Source organism: Oncorhynchus kisutch, linkage group LG3 (assembly GCF_002021735.2).
Source record: "Oncorhynchus kisutch isolate 150728-3 linkage group LG3, Okis_V2, whole genome shotgun sequence".
NCBI lineage: Eukaryota > Metazoa > Chordata > Actinopteri > Salmoniformes > Salmonidae > Oncorhynchus > Oncorhynchus kisutch.
The window spans coordinates 71,541,506-71,562,687 of NC_034176.2; the positions used below are offsets into that span (position 1 = coordinate 71,541,506).

General features: G+C 47.1%; 1 protein-coding gene across 13 annotated transcripts in view; it reads left to right on the top strand.

Moving 5' to 3' along the window:
• sox6 (SRY-box transcription factor 6) overlaps window positions 1-21,182 on the top strand; it is a 200,594-nt gene that overhangs the window by 145,642 nt on the left and 33,770 nt on the right. For 8 of the 13 annotated variants that reach the window (XR_004206768.1, XR_004206765.1, XR_004206766.1 and 5 more), the window contains 5 exons: window positions 3,911-3,990; window positions 17,147-17,296; window positions 19,579-19,753; window positions 20,602-20,792; window positions 20,967-20,987. Coding sequence is in view for 9 of the 13 variants with exons in the window: in XM_031813468.1 (XP_031669328.1) it covers window positions 3,911-3,990; window positions 17,147-17,296; window positions 19,579-19,753; window positions 20,602-20,792; window positions 20,967-20,987 (617 nt within the window). In the remaining 4 variants the exon portion in view is untranslated. The remainder of the gene's footprint in view (window positions 1-3,910; window positions 3,991-17,146; window positions 17,297-19,578; window positions 19,754-20,601; window positions 20,793-20,966; window positions 20,988-21,182) is intronic. The other 5 variants (XM_031813504.1, XM_031813546.1, XM_031813529.1 and 2 more) reach the window with 2 other exon arrangements.

The window sequence follows — 21,182 nt, forward strand, 5'->3', positions numbered from 1 at the left end:
GGTGCCTCTGCTCCCCTTGCCTGTAGCAGCTTGCCTCCCTCTCCCTTTGTGTGACGAACGGAGAAAGAGAATGGCTCCACACGCAATACATTCCAAATCCCAAAACAAATTTGTGGGAAATTGCTACGACTTGTTGTTTGACTCCCTGCTCATTGTTGCTGAGAATTAAAGATGTGCCACTCTGGGCTTCTATAATTAAATATTCAGGCAGATCCTTGACCTGGAGTGGACTCAGCCATACATCCTCTCTCCTTAGCTCTATGGCTGGGTATTCCAGTTTAATTCTTGCTGAACATTGACTATCGGATGGAAGTAAAGTAAAATTGCACATGCAAGGGTTTTCTCATCTCCCTGACCGACCTGGGGGGAGGGAAAGTCCAGGCCTCTTTTTGTCTCTCCTGAATGCTCTCAGAAATACATTTGTTGTTAGCGTCGTATCACAACATTGAGGTAACTCCAGGACTTGGAGGAAGTCAGAGGGGGTGGAGTAAGATTGGCTAGTCTAGTCAGCAGGTAAATAGCAGAACATTAAAAGGTGTGGTAGTGCAGCTAATACATTTACGATAAAGCCACAGGATGAAAAAAATAGTCAGCTATTTTGGAACTACAGAGGCATGACAGCTGGAACACAGCGCCTGAGGGGATTCTTTTGCCTGTCGATTTCTTTAATACATTTGACATGGAAAATGTTTTAGTACAAATACCAGAAGGTATTATGGACTCACGGCATGCATGGGTCGCCATGTGTACACACAGCCTGAATTATTCATGAGTTATTCATAAAGAAAAGGAAAAAAAGTCTGAAAATGACTACCATGATCAACTGAAGTAGCTCTCTACTATCCTCAACCCCCAACGCAAGATCCTACCTTATGACCCGTCTGCTAGATCAGAGGATGCTGCTGTGTCCACCCTCCATGAAGACTAGGGAAGTGGCCAAGCGTTAACTTCCACGCTAGGGCACACTAATCTGATGTCATCTTTATAAGACAGACCCTCCCAGGGACCACTGCTTATGACCTCGACCCCGCGGTGTTGCCACGACGACAGAACTATTGCCAGCGTCGTAGCATCGTGCCATCTCTCCCTCTGCACACTGTGCTCAATGGCCCTGACGTTGCATGGCAGAGCAGAGACGCAGGTCATCCTTTAAACAAATAGACACCAGCTCGCTCTGTTTGCATGGACACAGAGACATTCACTCTGATAGTAGTCTAATGGTCCTGCAGAATGACTCCATGGTCATTGGGTCCCTATGCTATGATGAGGACACGCACAGACATCCAGCTGGAATGACTGCTGCTACATTTCTGTTTCTGCCGCCGCACAATAACCGACTGGCTTGTCCCTCTTGTGACTGAATACAGTAGCTGCATTAGAGCTCCATGGAATCTGTGTCAGCCATTCATGCTCACACATGTTAGGCCTTCTATTGTTGTTCAGCACCAACTTTCTCACCGCCTTGTTTAGCTGGATAGAGACATTGTTAGCACTTCAAACAGAGAAAGTGAAAGAGGGCATAGAGTTAGTAATTGAACAATCATTCCAGAGCCACTTGTTTTCAAAGAACTCTAGTATTCTGACAGAATATTTGACATTGCCCTTGGCATCAGGTGCCCAGTTGTGAAGAGCTCTGTTAGAGAGAGGCTTTTCCCTTCTCCTACATCAGGCCCTGCTCTATGGTCCTACCCACTCCTTTTCATTAGTGTTGAGCCCAGGCTCTCAGGCTGTGGTGTCCTCAAGCCCAGGCTCCAGGCAGCTGGAGGGCCCTGCACTAGATATGAGGGTGCTCACCGATTTAGAGGGTCAGGGCCCAATGCCGTTCAGTCCCACACAACTCCACTTAATTGGGCCCGTTTTTCAGCATGACACCTGGCTGAGAAAGGAATGCAGGATGAGATGAACCTTTCTCTCCACCATTACCATCACAGACCTTTAAACATCATTCAGCAGCTCCTGTCTGTCTCTGCTTTCTCTTTCTCTATAGCATTATGATGTTGAACAGCTAGCTGCTCATTGGCCCCATCTGTCTTGTTGGACAGGGAATGTCTTTGATACTGGTCTTGTTGGTAGTACCGACCATATCAGAGGTAAATTACTGGTTAATACCTATGGAGGACCCTCTGTATGTAAGCTCTGACAGGACATAAATCACCCTTGAGTTTGGTTCACTGTGGATGAGAGATCCTGTTTGTATCACAGTGGTCACTGTGCTGCATCAGGGCTCCGGCAGCCGACTTGTCATGATGAAGGGAATCCATCCATCTAATCCCTCAGCAGTTCCAGGAGTGACAACAAACACCGGATCCATAGCGTGCCAGAGCTATGTCCCCAGCTCTGACACAGCCATGGCATCATCTGACCCCCCCCCCCCCCCCCCCCCCCCCGTTTAACCCTCCTAGAGATCCATCACCCAGGCCTGACCATGGGATCAGCCATCCTCAGGACAGCAGCACACTTTAAAACCCTGATTCTCTTTCATTACTGACACCAGGCTGGCAGCACACCCAGTCTACTGGAGTCTGCATACCACCCTGGACACTCTAGACCCCCCGAGACCCCCCTTCAGAGCCCCCAGTACAGTGCCTGGGGTGTCCTCTCTTGGCAGCTGACCCCTCCCTGGTTTCACATGACTTCCTCCCTGGTTTCACATGACTTGTCATTGAGCCCCCCTTGAAGTCACGCAGAACTCCCCCACTCCTCCTCCTCTGCACAGAGAGAGGGATGGCATACTCATGCATTGAGAGAGAAAGGCCATGCGGGTAGTAACGACCCACACCGCACCCCTCCTACGAGACAATTTGAAATCACTTCACTGGCCTGATTTTATTTGCCCCTGCCTTAAATGGGGATTGAATTTCCTGGCTGTATCACAATGTGCTGTACAAGATTGCAAAGTGAGGGTGAAGGAAGAAAAAGGGGAAGGGGGAGACCTAGTCAGTACAACTGAATGCATTCAACTGAAATGGGTCTTCCTCAAAAGTACAGACATGTACCCTCATGCCTGTTGCTTAATGGCTCCATATGAAGTGACAGACGGAAGTGGGGTCTGAACTAGGGCCAATTCCCCCTCAGTACGCATGCTTCAGTCAACCCCCCTCCCCTCCCCTCCCCTCCCCTCTCCGCTCCCCTCACGCCAGTAGGCTACACTACTGGCCTGGCCCGTCTCACTGGGGTTGTGCTGTCTGTCTGTCTGTCTGAACACACTGGGCTGAGTGTAAAGGCTTCTGGTACTGAGTGACACACTCAACGCTCCCACAACATCAATCATATAGACTCCACCTACTTCATACCTGTCTTTCAAAGGCACTGTAAAGCAATCAAATAAAAAGGGTATAAAAAGAGTCGTTCATACTGGTTAGATTGAAGTGATACCAAGATAAGACTGTTATTTGTTAAGCGTGTTATTGTAACAACACACTTGTTCTAACTAGTTTCTTAAAGCACTGTTCCCTCTTGTCTGCCAAAACTCTCACTGCCAAACAAACAATGTTGTGTCAAACAATAGCAGGGCATGTCTACAAATGCCTGAGAGAACATGCCACTTCCTCTGTGTAATCACTTATAATCACCCAGATATTTAACACACACACACCTTTCATAGTGCCTGTTGGTTTCCAGCGTGGAGATGGAGAGCAGGGAGTGGGAGTTTGAGGAGGGGGTGGTGAGGAGGGGGTTAGTGAGGAGGGGGGTGGTGAGGAGGGATTCGTTCTTGAGTAATGCTGCTCCAGTCGGCCCAGCTGAGCCTTTTGTTGGTGCAGATGTTTGGGCCGGTAGCCAAGGGCCCAGAGGAGGAGAGGAGAGGGAGAAGAGGTCCCAGGGACTGTGTTGGCACATGCCTGGCCGCTGTGGGCCCGGCTCCCTTAGCCCATTGTCTCAACCTGTGCACATTGTTCTCTCCCCCCGACAGGTGACAACTACCCGGTGCAGTTCATTCCATCCACAATGGCAGCTGCGGCAGCATCAGGACTCAGCCCCCTCCAGCTTCAGGTATGTGCTACCACAAAGAATGCTGCTCAGGACGCCTGCCAAGCCCAGGGCAGAAAAACGGCTAAGCAGCTGTATGCTAAGTAGTGAGCTGCACACTAAATAATCCTGGAGGCCCTAGCTCCTACAAGCTTATCACCTTACACATGCAGTTTACCCTGTTTTATAGAGGATTTAACCCCATAGCTCCACCAGAGATGTGGGTTAGGATGATAATAGTTATTAGAGGGAATGAAAATCACTCCAGTTACCTTAATCACCTCCTGTAGAATCTATCAGACAGAGACTGTTTACTGTATTAGGAAAGTTAAGTACAGACCTCTGATGTTCCTGCATTACATTGTATGACCTAAAGCAGTATGTGTTGTGTGCAGACAGAGGGGTGTGCAGTCTAAATGTAATCGGGAGACCGGGAGCGGGAGAGAGCCTGAGAGAGAGCATGAGAGAGAGCGGGAGAGAGCATGAGAGAGAGCATGAGAGAGAGCATGAGAGAGAGCAGGAGAGAGCATGAGAGAGAGCGGGAGAGAGAGCATGAGAGAGAGCATGAGAGAGAGCGGGAGAGAGCATGAGAGAGAGCGGGAGAGAGCATGAGAGAGAGCCTGAGAGAGAGCATGAGAGAGAGCATGAGAGAGAGCATGAGAGAGAGCGGGAGAGAGAGCATGAGAGAGAGCGGGAGAGAGAGCGGGAGAGAGCAGGAGAGAGAGCATGAGAGAGAGCGGGAGAGAGCATGAGAGAGAGCATGAGAGAGAGCGGGAGGGAGCCTGAGAGAGAGCATGAGAGAGAGCAGGAGAGAGCATGAGAGAGAGCGGGAGAGAGTATGAGAGCGAGCAGGAGAGCGCATGAGAGAGAGCATGAGAGAGAGCATGAGAGAGAGCGGGAGAGAGAGCGGGAGAGAGAGCATGAGAGAGAGCATGAGAGCATGAAAGAGAGCATGAGAGAGAGCATGAGAGAGAGCGGGAGAGAGAGCGGGAGAGAGCATGAGAGAGAGCATGAGAGAGAGAGAGAGAGAGAGAGATTCCTGAACAGAAGGAGAGAATGCTGAGATAGGCTCCAAAGCCCTGCAGCGGCGTTCACATGAAGCTGTAAGAGCTGAACTGGGGTCAGGGGCTAACCCCAGGCTATACTGTTTAATAAAGATAATTATCTGGGTTCCATCTTCATAGTCATTACCGTTATAATTATCAGCACTATTACCATCCAGCTCCTCTCCAGGCCCAAGCATGCAATTCTATCCAAATTGACAATATGTATTCCCCAGGTTACTTTCTCTGAGTTTTATTTACATAACCAATACACAGAATGGCTATGGGAAGCAGCGAAACCCTCTGTACAATTACACTAATGCTATTACTCCTGCCTGCTTGCTTAAGAAATTATCAAAGCGCCCTTTGCAGTTCTGTGAAGTATGAAGATTGAGGATATCTTTTGAAACTGTAATCATAAATATTTAAGGCTATCTGAAACTACTTGAATAAGGATCGTCAGTAGACTTTAATGTTCTGCCTTTGAAACAAAGGAGAGCGAAAGAAAGAAAAACAACTCTCCAAGCGCCTTCTTTTTGTGGCCCCTGTTTTTTCAACACCAGTGATAAGCTGTTGATAGCAATTAAACATTAAGCTCTCTGATAGCCAGGATTCTGATAGCCAGGACTCTGATAGCCAGGATTCTGGTAGCCATTTTCTGATAGCCAGGATTCTGGTAGCCATTTTCTGATAGCCAGGATTCTGATAGCCAGGATTCTGATAGCCAGGATTCTGATAGGCAGGATTCTGATAGACAGGATTCTGATAGCTAGGATTCTGATAGCCAGGATTCTGATAGCCAGGACTGAAACAAAACAAAACCAGAGACAGACAGGACTAGGAGGAGGGAGGAGGGGAAGGCTGAGAGGAAAGTGTCTTGTAACGTTTTCTTCTTGCTGATACATGAGCACAATTTGTCCTTCAGAGCTTATCGCTCTCAGCATTAATGAGCCTTGGCAAGTTCTAACAATGCTTGTAGTTGGAGCTGGAGAGCCCTGCTTTATCACGCAGCGAGCCATGCAGCCATGGGAAGAACAATCAGGAACGTGGAAGGTGTGGGATGAGTCTGCTCATGTTCTTCTTGTGTGTGTGTGTGTGTGTGTTACTCTCTGTTTGCGTATCATAGAGAAAGCTTGAGGTTAGCACAGTCTTGCCCCACTGAGTGTCTATTTCTAGTTGTGTTCTAGGTCAGATGGGCTAGCCATATATCTGAAGGTTAGGCTGGGGTGAGGAGGGGGCTTCAGCCATTAATTCTGATAACGTATTTAACCCTGGGAATGGGCGAAAACAGAGCCTCCAAGACCATGACTTGGCTGACCTTTAGAGAACTCAGTAAACAAAAAGAGGTGCATTCCTATTAATTGAAGCCTGTCTGCCTGTGGTATATTCTGGCTGCCGGCTGCTATTTACCCTGCATAGAGTCTCCCTTAAAACAGCAAGGCAAGTCAAACATGCCCTTTTCTCCAGTGCTGGGATCAACAAGCTAACCATGTGACTCCTATCACTTCTTCTACAAAGCGCTGGGGGACAGGATGATTAAAACAGAATATGAAGGCAGAGATGGAAGTGATTAAGTTAAGTTCACTCTCTCCTCTCATAGTGATAATAGTGTTAGCTTCCGCCGCCCATCTCCCTCAAGTCTACCAGTGAAACAGAGGGAGACGCCAAGAGAGGACACAGCAGGAGCTCTGTGTGTGTCACACAAGTCACATCAGGACCAAAGAAGCAGACAATATGTTCTTTTAGTCAACAAGAACAACAGAGCTACAAAGAGGAGATGTGTCATTTGTGGTGAGAGGATATGAGGAGACACTTTGTCCGGCAGTTGTCTGGCTTACACTGTGGCTCCTTGTCAGTGAGAGGACAACTCATTTGAGCGGTGCATTTACCTGTAGGTACAGGAAGCATCACATTATGATGTTAGTTTCTACTGGGAAATTATGTTTAATCAATGTGGAAAACTGATTGGATTTGAAAGAAGTCATCAACTTAAGGTCATTTGGTATTTTTTTCACCCAACTTTTAACCTAAATCCAATGACATGGTGACATTTTTTGTTGATTTCACACTGAATTCACATTAGTTGATAACTCAACCAAATGTAAATCAAAACTAGATGTTCAACTGATGTCTGTGCCCAGTGGGTTATCATGTTTTTCCAGCAGTGTATTTCTGATGTCTCTCCTAGTCTGTGTAGGCTCTTATTCTACATGCTAATCTTTTAACAAAGCATCTGTGCTGCTAATTGCCGAGGAGATCCTGTGGAGGATCAGTCAGACAGAAGTGTGTGTGTTCTGGGTGTGATCATCAGTAATGACCATATCACTAAGTTTGGTTTTCACACATCACCAGACAGGAAGCACTGAGACTCTGCAAACCCCCTCACCTGCAACCCCTTCTACTTCCTGGGCTGAGGACCCTCCCCCTGCATGGCATTGGCTCAGCATGCCTTTCTAATTAAAATATCTCTCCCTGTCAGCAGCCTGGCAAGGTATAATTTTCACCAATTTACTCAGTTTAGATTGTGAAATATATGAACCTTAAAAAAGTATCTTATTGGAGGAATTAATTCCCACAATGCAGCAGCGGTAATGTGCTCAGCCATCCAGTCAGGGATGCTAGCCGCTCTGTCAGTCTTAATGTTGGCCACGCACCCGCTCACAATCTCCACTGTCATAACAGTCTGGGCCCTGCGTGGAGGATCCTCTCACTCCCCCTCCTCTCTGCCCTTTCTCTCCAGGCATAAAAAACCATGGTAACAAAGGTTTAGGGCTGATGGATGTAAATGAATCTTGGTCGGTGCGTTTGAGTGTTGGAGAGTGTAATTTGCTTGTCAATACAGGGTGGGATGGCGTGGCCATGGTGGCTGGCAGGGAGAGGCTGTCACCAGGCATTTTCAGTACACAGGGCAATTTCACTCAGTGCTTCCCTGACAGATTGGCCCTCGTCTACGAGTCACAGGAGAGAAGGTGTAAACTATCCCTCCGACCGAGTGCCCCTCTTCATTAGGGTCCACTCAGGCCTGGGATGAGCTCAGGACAAGCAGGAAACAATGGCTCCATCCTGGACTGTCCTGGCCTGATTACAACTGACACATCTCACCTAACAGGGGAATTTGTGCTCAGATTGTACCCCCGATGTGTCCCGCCACCCACTATATTCAATTGAGTGGACAAAACAAGAGAAGAATTTCCTTAAATTTCACAAATTAATTTTCTATTTGGAGTTGCACTTAATTTGTTGTTTGTACACTATCCCCTCTCCCAGAAATTGCCCTCTGAAAAACAATTTCCTTAAAGCTGATTTTGGCCTGATACATTGTTGGGCCCTTTTACCAGGGTGATAAACAGGAGGGAACTTTAGACAGGACAGTTTTTTATCATTGGAGCCAGACTTTGGGGTTTAAGCAGTTTTAGAGAAATCATCATTGGATAAAGCGGAACATCTGTGTCCTCTCTATAGAGGATCAGAGAGAGCAGCAAATAGGAGCCTCTGCTTTCACTCTGTCAAATCTCCATTTTACTCCCTATCTCTCTCTGCCCCTCAGTCTCACTCTATCCCTTTCTCTCATCTATATCTCCCTGCTTTCTCCTCCATCTCCTACTTTGTATATTACCCTCTTTCTTTCTCTCATCTATATCTCCCTGCTTTCTCCTCCATCTCCTACTTTGTATATTACCCTCTTTCTTTCTCTCATCTATATCTCCCTGCTTTCTCCTCCATCTCCTACTTTGTATATTACCCTCTTTCTTTCTCTCATCTATATCTCCCTGCTTTCTCCTCCATCTCCTACTTTGTATATTACCCTCTTTCTTTCTCTCATCTATATCTCCCTGCTTTCTCCTCCATCTCCTACTTTGTATATTACCCTCTTTCTTTCTCTCATCTATATCTCCCTGCTTTCTCCTCCATCTCCTACTTTGTATATTACCCTCTTTCTTTCTCTCATGTCTTTTCTTATGCTGTTTCTGTGTGTCACTCCTGCTCCTTCTCTTCCCCAAATTACACAGGCCGCCACATCCTTAAGCTTTAAAATATTGGATGTTAAATTGCTTGAGTGGTGACTTTACACTGCAATTACCATCCATCACAGTGTAAATGGTATCACTCAGGCCCCATGCTAAACCTGCTCCAGCCTTGCTGTCATAAATACATGAAAAGCAGCAGCCCATGTGCTACAATGACAACCAGACCAGATCTGAGCAGAGAGAGATGCGTGTGGAGGGCACTCAGTGGCTGAGACGGCTGGAGTGACAGGGAGGACTCAGAGTCTCAAAGACTCCCAGACAGAGAGGGAGAGCAGGAAACCTGGTATTATCTTTTGTTTGGAGGCAAATGCATGTGTACTCCGGATGTGTGGAGAGACTGGGGCCTCTGCCATCACCAACAACAAGTGAAGCACTTTTCACTTTGAGTTTAAAGAGAGAAGAACTGAGACAGACAGACAGAGAGAGAGGGAGAGAGAGTGTGAGAGAGAGAGAGAGAGAGTGTGTGAGAGAGAGAGAGAGAGAGAGCAGCTGGTTCTCTGTTTGTGAGGAGAGGAAAAGAGAGGAGTGTGGTCTTTGAAGGTAACCCAGAGCAGTGCAGCAGTGCTAGCTGTGTGTGGAGAGGAGGAGAGCTAATGGGAAGGCTAGGTGAGCAGCTGGATAGACTATTTAGTGAACAGAGGGACAGATGGACAGAGTGTGGATAATGCAGTGAGAGGCGCTGAATGTGAGGGCTGGCTCAGGGGCCTGACTGATGACTAGGAGCTTTGGGCCTGAAGAACCCACACAGTGCTAGGCTAGGATAGTTAGATCCAAGATGAGAAGGATTGTGTTGTTGAGAGTGTGTGCATTTGTGTGTGTGTGTATTAGAGTGAGGCAGGCTGGAAAGAGAGAGAACGAGAGAAAGAGGAGGGGTAGAGCAGGGGAGCAGGTTGGGTGCCAGCAGATGAGACAGATGTTGGGCCATATTGGAAAGCATCGGCACAGTGCACCAGAACGCCTGGCTCCACTCTTTGACATCTGGGCCTGGCCTGGGTCAGCCTGCCTGGTCGCCCTGGGCAATGAGCCTGTACAAGCCTTGTGGCAAACGGGGCTGGCGCTGCGCTGCCTTTTAAACGGTGGGGTGCACCGGAGCACAATTAATGCCCTCATGTCCACCCCACTGCTCAGCAGAGGCAAGGCAGAGGTGACTGAGAGAGAGAGAGAGAGAGAGAGAGAGAGAGAGAGAGAGAGAGAGAACACCCACTACCTCAAACAGCAGACAGACATCACACACACAATGCCGTGATGTATAGAATAGCTGTGTCTTCTTTCAGTCATCTATACTCTGCAGAGATGTTTTTCAGTGTGTCTGCGGCGTCAGAGTGAGTTGAATCTGAGGCCTCAGTTGTTGTAAGTGTGTAATGCACCATAATGTCTGGGAGCAGGAAGGCTTTCCAAATCTGCCACTGTATTTTACAGCATCTGTCACTGAGCTTTGGCCCTTCTCTTTAAGAACAAACCAGATTCTACAGCTTGTTTTTCTGAGAAATGTTTTTTTCCCTCCCTGTTTTTCCCCCAAAGCCCAATCCATATCCCCCTCGCTCTCCCTCCTCTGCCCCAAGTTCACAAATTGCAAAACCTACGTACTGAACCTACTCTGCCTGTTATCAGTGCTCCTCTCTAGTTGGTGTTTTTCCTTTTCGTTTAACACCAAATTAAAAGTGTGGAAACTTAACGAATAACAGGATGAAACAACACAAATCTAATTAATTGGGATTGACAATCATTATTTTGTTCCGAATGGATTGGTTTATCCAAGAGGCAAAATAATGAGTTTTCCTTATACATAAAAAAGGGTAATTGATCTATTGCCTTTTATATATATGCCCTATACTATATCTAAATAGCCTCAGTTGAGTCTAATATGCTGGGCGCATGGTCTGGACATGTGCTAAGATGTCCAACATCAGTGGAGTGTGTAATCTCAGTATAATGTTGTCGCAGGCAGAAAAGTGAACCTCCTCGTTTAACCTCTGCCGTCTCCAGAGGGCTTGTTTTTAATTACTAGAGGCTAACAAGCTGACCTTGGGCCTGGCGCACTCATTTGGAATCCATGCTCGCTGAGATGTGCTCTGCTCTTCTGGGAGAGACGGGGGGAGGGAGGAAGGGAAGGAGGGAGAGAAGGAGGGAGGGACGGGGTCGCAGGAAGGGTGTGTGTGTGTGTGTGTGTGTGTTTTAACTGTTTTCTGTGAGGAAGGGGATACTGTAGGAGTCAACACAGAGGCTTTGTTCAGTTTTCGTTCATGTTTCTGTGTTCTGGCAGAAATAGCATCATCCCCAGGAGAACTCAGGCAGCAGGACCTCTGTGCCTGCCTGCCCAGCAAAGCCATGGGGGAGGGGTGAGGGCTGAGGGAGTATAATGTCAAACATCCAGAAAAACAGGAAACTTTACCAGCCCCAACGATTTATAGTATAGCACTGAAACCATAATATGACATTTATCATAGACATAACTTGTTGTGTTAAAAGTAGTCATTATTCACCCCCATTGCTTTCTCTTTTCATCTCTCTCTCTCTCTCTCTCTCTCTCTCTCTCTCTCTCTCTCTCTCTCTCTCTCTCTCTCTCTCTCTCTCTCTCTCGCTCTCGCTCTCGCTCTCTCACATACACTCACTCAACACAAACACTGGCATAGTCCTACCCTCAGTAGCCGTTTCCATTTTAATTGGTAAGGACAGTGAAGTCAAGCGTTTTAGTGCTTGGGAGTAGTTTGTTTTTGTGGCAATAGGACAGTGCAGGGTGAAACCACTACTGCTGATGATGAGAGCAGAGAGCAGAGAGCAGAGACCACTCAGGACTCCACCTGCTGCATGCTGGCCATAGTGGACCTGGGGCACCAAGCCAGCTCTTCCCAGTCCCCAGCCTCTGCCCCTTCCCCAGCCCATGATCACTGTCTTACCATTGACTTTCAGTGTGACCCTCATTACCAACAGGCACCTTCTGCCGTGGCAGCCCTGCAAGATGGAGGGGGGTGTGGGGCATGGGGAAGGGAGTAAGTGTGGGCATGGGGAAGGCAGATGTGTGTGGGCATGGGGAAGGGAGTAAGTGTGGGCATGGGGAAGGCAGATGTGTGTGGGCATGGGGAAGGGAGTAAGTGTGGGCATGGGGAAGGCAGATGTGTGTGGGCATGGGGAAGGGAGTAAGTGTGGGCATGGGGAAGGCAGATGTGTGTGGGCATGGGGAAGGGAGTAAGTGTGGGCATGGGGAAGGCAGATGTGTGTGGGCATGGGGAAGGCAGATGTGTGTGGGCATGGGGAAGGCAGATGTGTGTGGGCATGGGGAAGGCAGATGTGTGTGGGCATGGGGAAGGCAGATGTGTGTGGGCATGGGGAAGGGAGTAAGTGTGGGCATGGGGAAGGGAGTAAGTGTGGGCATGGGGAAGGCAGATGTGTGTGGGCATGGGGAAGGCAGATGTGTGTGGGCATGGGGAAGGCAGATGTGTGTGGGCATGGGGAAGGGAGTAAGTGTGGGCATGGGGAAGTCAGATGTGTGTGGGCATGGGGAAGTCAGATGTGTGTGGGCATGGGGAAGGCAGATGTGTTTGGGCATGGGGAAGGCAGATGTGTGTGGGCATGGGGAAGGCAGATGTGTGTGGGCATGGGGAAGGCAGATGTGTGTGGGCATGGGGAAGGCAGATGTGTGTGGGCATGGGGAAGGCAGATGTGTGTGGGCATGGGGAAGGCAGATGTGTGTGGGCATGGGGAAGGCAGATGTCCTTCAGTTAGGGGACTGGAACATGTGTCCTGGCCAGAGACAGTGTTAGTTAGTCTGTCAGGTCAGCCAGAGGCTGTCTCCCGTCTCCCCTCTCCCCTCTCCCTCTCTCTCCCTCAAACTCACACCCCTCTGTTTCACCTAGTACACGGCTAGTTAACACGTACCTTTTTACACAACTAGGCTGAAATGCACCGGAGACGTGGCAGCCCTCCGCTGCCCTACCTCCTCTCTGTCCTTGAGCGGTGCATGGTTTAGTTAGTGGTGGACTGTGTGTCGTGTCACACCTCCCTCCTGCATGTCTTCCTGCTCTCCTGATTGTGTTTATTGTTTCTTACCTCCTGGAGTCTGCTTGTGCTGGGTAGTGCTGCAGCTCCTCACCCCATGGCTACGTCCTGCTAATCAGGCCTCACAAAAGCCAGGCTGACTGCCTCTAATTTGAAGCAAAACCCAATTATGCTCTTTTTCCGGAACAATAAAGTTCTTCCCACTCAAGGTCAGGGGCTTTGCCCATCTACAGCTCTGTTAACAAACATCTGTCCAACAGACTTGGCTTCCGCTCTGCTCCTACACAGACTGGAGCCTCACGTGTAGCCTAGAGACATAGTCAGGCAGCTCAACGAGGACCATGCTCAACAAGGACCATGCTCAACTCCTCTGCAAACAACTATGTCACCCTAACCCAAAATGTTCAAACTAACTCAACTATGTCACCATAACCCAAAAGGCTCAAACTAACTCAACGTTGTATTAGTGAGATGGATTTGGGGTGGGGGGTAGAGTTGTGTCCATTTCTGTGGCCCCTTGAAGACAAAAGGCTGTTTGTGTGTGAGGCGGGGGCAGCGCTATCATTGTGGGAACATAATCAGTCGGTCATTTCCGCTGCCCATGTGCTGTTGTTCGCCTCGGGTCCCCCAGAAGAATGAACCTTTTGTGTGCCGTGTATGTGGCGGCGATAAAGTTTGGTCCAGGAGAGTATACATGTTTATATCTGGAGATATGTGAGCAGGACACAAAGTGCTTTGTTTGGCTTTAGTCTGCGTCTGCACTATGGAGGGTGGGGCACACAGGCCACCAGGGCTGTGCCACATTTTCCATCCACACAAATGGAGTCTGTATGGGGCCCCGGCAAACCAGGAAATGAGACGGGGCATGCTGATTGGTGATACCGAACAGAAAGTAAATTCCCCTTGACAACGCCATCCGTTTGAATAACATAGAAACAGAGCGACTTACCTACTCTGAGCCAGAAAGGCTTGTCAGAGAGTGATGAGGTGGTGTCTGTCTGGTCTGGACATATTGTACACTACCTAGCCCTCACTCTGAGACAGCAGTCCTAGTTGACAGACCCCTGCCACTTACAGCAGGGGACGAAAGCCAATTTAACCACTTACCTGGTGGCCAATCAATAATAGCCTGAGGCATACAGTAGCGCTGACAACATAGGGAGTGGGTCTTAGTGGTCTCTTAGAGAGGGGTCAGTACAAAAACATAATCAACTCCAGATCTGATCATAAAACAATCTTGACTGGAAAATAGTGGAAAGTCAGATTTGTATTGGAATGTTATTAGATAACCATGATTTATAACTCACATGTTCATAGTAGAGGTTGGCCGATTTCAAGTTTTCATAAAAATCCTTTTTGGACACCGATTATGGTCGATTACATTGCACTCCACGAGGAGACTTTTTGGCAGGCTGACCACCTGTTACGCAAATGCAGCAAGGTGCCAAGGTCAGTTGCTAGCTAGCATTAAACTTATCTTATAAAAAACTATCTTTGCATAATCACTAGTTAACTACACGTGGTTGATGATATTACTCGGTTAACTAGCTTGTCCTGTGGTGCATATAATCAATGCGGTGCCTGTTAATTTATCATCGAATCACAGCCTAATTCAACTTCGCCAAACAGGTGCTGATTTTACAAAAGCGCATTGCCGAAAAAAGCAATCTTTGCACGACTGTACCTAACCATAAACATTAATGCCTTTCTTAAAATCAATACACAGAAGTATATATTTTTAAACCTGCATATTTAGTTAAAAGAAATGTATGTTAGTAGGCAATATTAACTAGGGAAATTGTGTCACTTCTCTTGCGTTCAGTGCAAGCAGAGTCAGGGTGCAACAGTTTGGGCCGCCTGGCTCGTTGCAAACTAATTTGGCTGAATTTGACATAATTATGACATAACATCGAAAGTTGTGCAATGTAACAGCAATATTTAGACTTAGGGTTGCCACCCGTTCGATAAAATATGTTCCGTATTACACCCCAAAAAATAAAACATGTTTTCAAAATAATAGTTTCCGGATTTGACCATATTAATGACCAAAGGCTCGTATTTCTGTGTGTTTATTATATTATAATTAAGTCTATGATTTGATTATTATTATTATTATTTTTAATTTTACCCCCTTTTTTCTACCCAATTTCGTGGTGTCCAATTGTTAGTAGCTACTATCTGTCTCATCGCTACAACTCCTGTCCGGGCTCGGGAGAGACAAAGGTCGAAAGTCATGTGTCCTCCGAAACACAACCCAACCAAGAAACACGGCTTCTTAACACAGCACGCACGGAAGCCAGCCGCACCAATGTGTCGGAGGAAACACCGTGCACCTGGGGACCTTGGTTAGCGTGCACAGTCGCTGGTGCGCAATGAGACAAGGATATCCCTACCAGCCAAACCCTCCCTGACGCTAGGCCAATTGTGCATCGCCCCACAGACTTCCTGGTCGCGGCCAGCTGTGACAGAGCCTGGGCGCGAACCGAGGGTCTCTGTTGGCACAGCTAGTGCTGCAGTGCAGTGCTCTAGACCACTGCACCACCCTATGATTTGATATTTGATAGAGCAGTCTGACTGAGTGGTGGTAGGCAGCTGCAGGCTCATAAGCATTCATTCAAACTTTACTGCGTTTGCCAGCAGCTCTTAGCAATGCTTGAAGAACAGTGCTGTTTATGACTTCAAACCTTTCAACTCCCAAGATTAGGCTGGCAATACTAAAGTCCTATTCGAACATCCAATAGTCAACGGTATATGAAATACAAATGGTATAGAGAGAAATAGTCGACGCATCACAAATCCAATAATAACTATAACCTAAAACTTCTTAACTGGGAATATTGAAGAACTGGGAATATTGAACCACCAGCATTCATATGTTCTGAGCAAGGAACTTAAACATTAGCTTTTTTACATGGCACATATTGCACTTTTACTTTCTTCTTCAACACTTTGTTTTTGCATTATTTAAACCAAATTGAGCAAGTTTTATTATTTATTTGAGTCTAAATAGATTTTATTTATTTATTATATCAAGTTAAAATAAAAGTGTTCATTCAGTATTGTTGTAATTGTCATTATTTCAAATATATATATAAAAAAATCAGCCGATTAATCGGTACCGTCTTTTTTTGGTCCTCCAATAATCGCTATCGGCGTTGAAAAATCATAATCGGTTGACCTTTAGTTCATAGTGCCTAGAAGTTTTAACAGGCATCACTAAAGCCTCCAGCTTTCGTCAATGATAGACAATCTGCCTTCCTTATATCTTAAGTTTATTTCAATTACGATGTTTATCGGTTTGTGACCCAAAACCGTTTTCTGTGATGTGTGTCTGACAACTTTTATTTTAAATGAGCCATATCAGTATGCGTAATAACCCGTTCACTAAGCGCCTGCCAGGTAATCAGGACAGCAGTAGACACATATAATATTATACAGAGTTCAACCGCTTTTCAGTGTGGAAACGTGATTGTCATTAAACGCTTAGCCAGTCATCAAAACCACACGTCTGAGTGGTAAGTCACCACTGGTTACTGATTTATCGCCAAGGAAAATAAGCATGATGACATCAATGGTCTTTGTGCAGCAGGCAGGATGGGGCCTTAATAATGTATGCGTTTAATGTGTTCTGTGATGGGAGTCCAACTGGGTTTGGTTTTCTAACCGTGTGGGATGGCAGGCGTATAGAGGGCCAGCTCAGGTGGCTGTGTAGTAGTGTCCTATTTCAGACCAGAAAGCCCAACAGAAACCTCTCTACTGTGGAGGGAAAGCAGAACAGTCTCTCTCCTGTTGAGTCTGAAAACTTCTCTCTGTGATGAGTGGAAAAAGAGCGCTCCAAGTGTGCTGAATGAGAGCCATGGCTGTGTGGTTTTTAAGGCTGCTGTCTCTCCCTGGATTCAAGCTTTGATATACAGTAAAGACCTTTGATGGAGGTTCTCTGCCAGGCATGGAAAGAGAGGAAGACGTGAATGAGACACAGAGAGTGAGAGAGAGACAGAGAGCAAGAGAGACAGAGAGAGAAAGAGAGGAAAAGAGAGAAAGAGAAAAAGCTTTGAATGGTGTCTGGCTTTGGATGTTAATGACTTGTGGGTTTCCTCCCTCTCCTCTCTACAGCAACTGTATGCCGCCCAGCTTGCCAGCATGCAGGTCTCTCCTGGAGCCAAGATGCCGCCACTCCCCCAGCCTCCCAACAACAGCGGGCCCATCTCTCCCTCCGGCCTGAAGAACGACAAGAGATGCTCCAGCCCTATCACTCAAGTCAAGGTAGGCCCCGCCTCTCACCCCTCACTTCACCCACCTACAGCCCACCGCCTAAGTACTGGAGTGGTTCTTGACCCAGCCTGCTGATAACTCAGTAAATGAGTGGTAGTAGTGGTAGTGGTGCTGCTGTTCTGTGTTCTGTGCTAATACTGGGCCAAACTTCTTACCGGCCCATCAATCTGTGGGCCTTTAACAAGGCCCACTCTCTCTCAACCAGAACTCTGTGGACATGGTTGCTATGGCTGTGGGCGCTCTAAGTGAGAGAATTTGTGGAACACATGGTTTCAGATCACAAGGAACAGCAGAACCTTTTTTATTATGACGGAACAAAACCAGTAGAACAGAGAGAGAATCACTCGTATGTAAATGCAGTTTATAAAGTGACGGGAAAAGGAAGGACGGATGACTCTTATTGTCTTGTAAATAAACCCAAGAGCAGGGTCTGCTACTGCATGGCCTGGATCCACCAGACCTCCGTATGGAGCATAGAGTAGATACATCATCCTCTCACCATGCGAGGCCATAATCAGAAACATGCCTCCATTTGGAAAAGTTTAGCTTAATATCACTATAGTGAAGGGACTTAAATCATGTCATTGAATGGTACATTAGGGCAGCTCTCTCTCTCTCTCTCTCTCTCTCTGGTATTCTCTTCGGCATGCAAGCTCTGGAACTAAACACGGCCTCCCCCACAACCCCACCACACCTCCCCCATGACCCCAGGCACACAGCCTCCTGGGAGCTCATCCATGGGCCTGTATCAAGCTGTCTCCTAAACCCTGTCACTTTATAGGATCTATGTCATCAAGGCTGTTTGTTAGATAAGAGGCACTACACAGATCCTACAGGTCTTTTCACTCAGATATTTTGACATTGTGTTGCTGTTCTGAATGGGCTCTATGGGTATTTATCATACTTCTAAACACTAAGGTTGTGAGCTTGAACTATCAATAATTAAACACTAATGTAAAGTACATATGTCCCCAAAGCCCCATCTGTATTCATCTTTAGTTAGAATTAGATTGCTGTTAGTTTTGTTTGTCAGCTTTTGGCTTCATTGGATGACAAACTGTTATTGGCACAGCAATAACAAGGCCTTGAGGCAGTCTGTGTCTGAGCCAGCCATATGTTTGGACTAGGAGACACTTGGGCTTTGAAAAAGACTGTTAACAACAGCATACAGACTAATCTCAGCGAAGAGACTTCACTAGAGAGATACATAAGGATGCAGTAGAGCTATACTTCACCCACCCAGGTACTTTCCTCCATTGGTACGTGTGTAATACCTACAGTACCATCCAGTCAGGTAGCAGGTATCCTCTCCAAGAGCTCCTAGACACTGGCCTGGAGAACACCACAGATCACCATCAGCCTCAATCACACCGTACTGCTGCTCTGTGCTGTACTGCAACCAGCCCAGCAGACATGTCCTTCTGTGACCTGACATCTCACATTAACTCACACAACTTTACAAAGAATGCATTCTAAACCAGTTATACATTTATTACACACGGTTGGATGCAGTATTATATTAAACAAATGACTAACACCAGTATCGGCAAATGAGAAAGGAAATTGGAAAACAACTTAATAAATTAGATAACGCAACTGCCGTTTGATGACTGTTACTTACAACCATCTTTAATCATCACCATGTATCTCTGTAATGTGGTTATTATTCATTCTTAGACCAGAGAAGAGGGAGAACAGATGAAGATGTACAGAGAGGCAAAATCGGATTTAATTAGTGTGAACAAAGGTGCTCAGCAACTGTGAGGACGGCCATGATGGCATGGTGCCAGCAGATGAATGAGGAGAGGAGGGGAGAGAATGAGAGAGCAGGGGACAGGAGCGGAAAAGCGGGGGAGAGTAGAGAAGAATAGAAGAGGGGAGAGGAGAGAAGGGGAAGGGAGAGGGGGGAGCAGTGGACGGTCAGATAGGAGCGCTAGTAATTAGCCAGAAGCAGAGTGTTGTCTGGGAGCCCACACATCCTCCAATAGGAGGAGCCCTTATTCACATCTGTCTCCTCTCTCTCCCGCTGTTTCTCCCTCTCTATCTCTCTTCTATCTCTCTCTCCCTCTTCCACTCCCTCTTCCACTCTCTCTCCTATCTATCTCTCTTCTATCTCTCTCCCTCTTCCACTCTCTCTCTCTCTCTCTCTCTCTCTCTCTCTCTCTCTCTCTCTCTCTCTCTCTCTCTCTCTCTCTCTCTCTCTCTCTCTCTCTCTCTCTCTCTCTCTCTCTCGCTCTCTCTTCCACTCCGCTCCCTTACCCCATCTCTACAAGGAGGAGGGAACGCAGCCTCTCAACCTGTCCGCCCGGCCCAAGACGGCAGAGCTGGTCAAGTCCCCCACATCCCCCACACACAGCCTGTTCACAGGCAGCAAGACCAGCCCCAACAGCCTGTCCAAGAGCGGCATCCCCAGTCCCCTCGGAGGCATGGGCCGTGGGTCTTCTCTGGGTAAGAACTGGCCACACTCTGCATCTCACCTCCGGCTCTCCAATAGTCAATACATACTGACTGAATCTTTTTGAAGTTGGCACCCCCTCGATCACATAGAAAGATCATTATAATTCCATAACAGTGATATAGGATCGAAGCTCGATATTTTGTTGGTTTTATTTTCTGTCTTTAGATAATGGGAGTTGAACATATAATATTTCACACTGTCAAAGGTGTAAAAATGGCTTTGAATGTTGCCCTTTTTTATCTGGATGAACCAGAAGTTAATGACGTTTATCCTGTTGACACAATTGCAACTCTTAATCTCGGTGGATCCTTGGTATTAAAAACCATGCAATCTAGAGCTGCGGATGTTGTAACACATGATTTGTTTTTAAGAGGTCTCACGTTTCACCATCCCTCTCATGTTAAGCCTTTCTACTCAGCCTTTGCTAACTGTTATTAAATGCAGTCTTTCATTAAAGTGCCTGCATTTCCGCTGTTCCGCTCAGACTGGGGGTTTGAACCCCATGTTTGTTTTATTCTATTTCTGTGTCTTTAACTGCCATCCCTCCTCACCTAACTTTGAGATGTTAATTACACAAAGAAGGTCAACAGACTCGGTCTACTGCCTCTCGCTGTCTTTAAAACAGACCCACCCGTACACAGATTCAGGCAGCATACACGAGCACATACACACACACTACCTGACGGGGAAAAAGGGAAGAGGACCTCCTACAAGGCTTGATTCTCCACATAGGATGATGAACACCTGCCAGTGGGCTCATTCACTTTGAATCAAAATGAATAGTGTGAATGTGTATCTACTGTGTGTGTGGGTTAACTGGGTGTGACTCCCTCCCCAGACATCCTGTCCAGCCTGAACTCCACAGCGCTGTTCGGGGACCAGGATGCGGTGATGAAGGCCATCCAGGAGGCCAGGAAGATGAGAGAACAGATCCAGAGAGAGCAGCTGCAGCACCACCAGCAGGGCATGGAGGCCAAGCTCTCTGCCCTCACAGGCATGGGCCTCAACAACTGCAGCAGGGCTGACAAGGTCAGAATCCCTGACCCCCTCCGTCTGTCTGTCCATCCAGCTCTCTGTCTCATTCTCTCTCATTCCTTTTCTCCTCTCTTCCATTTATCTTCCTATATGTTGCTTTCTGTTTATTCACTCTTCTCTCTCTGTCTCTCTTTTCTCCTTCCCTCCCTCTTTTTTCCTCACCAACAGAGCTGGTTCACTGAGTACATTGTGAGTAGCCCAAAACCACAACTAGTAAAGTGATTTCCGCTATTTTCTTTTTTAGATATAATTCTTCAGACCAATGTTTGTCTTTAATGCTGGTCCAGAGTAGTGGTTTTGATTGACATTGACATTGGCATGGCTGTGTGTGTGTGTGTGTGTGTGTGTGCGTGTGTTATGGTGTTTGCATGCGTATGTGTTGAT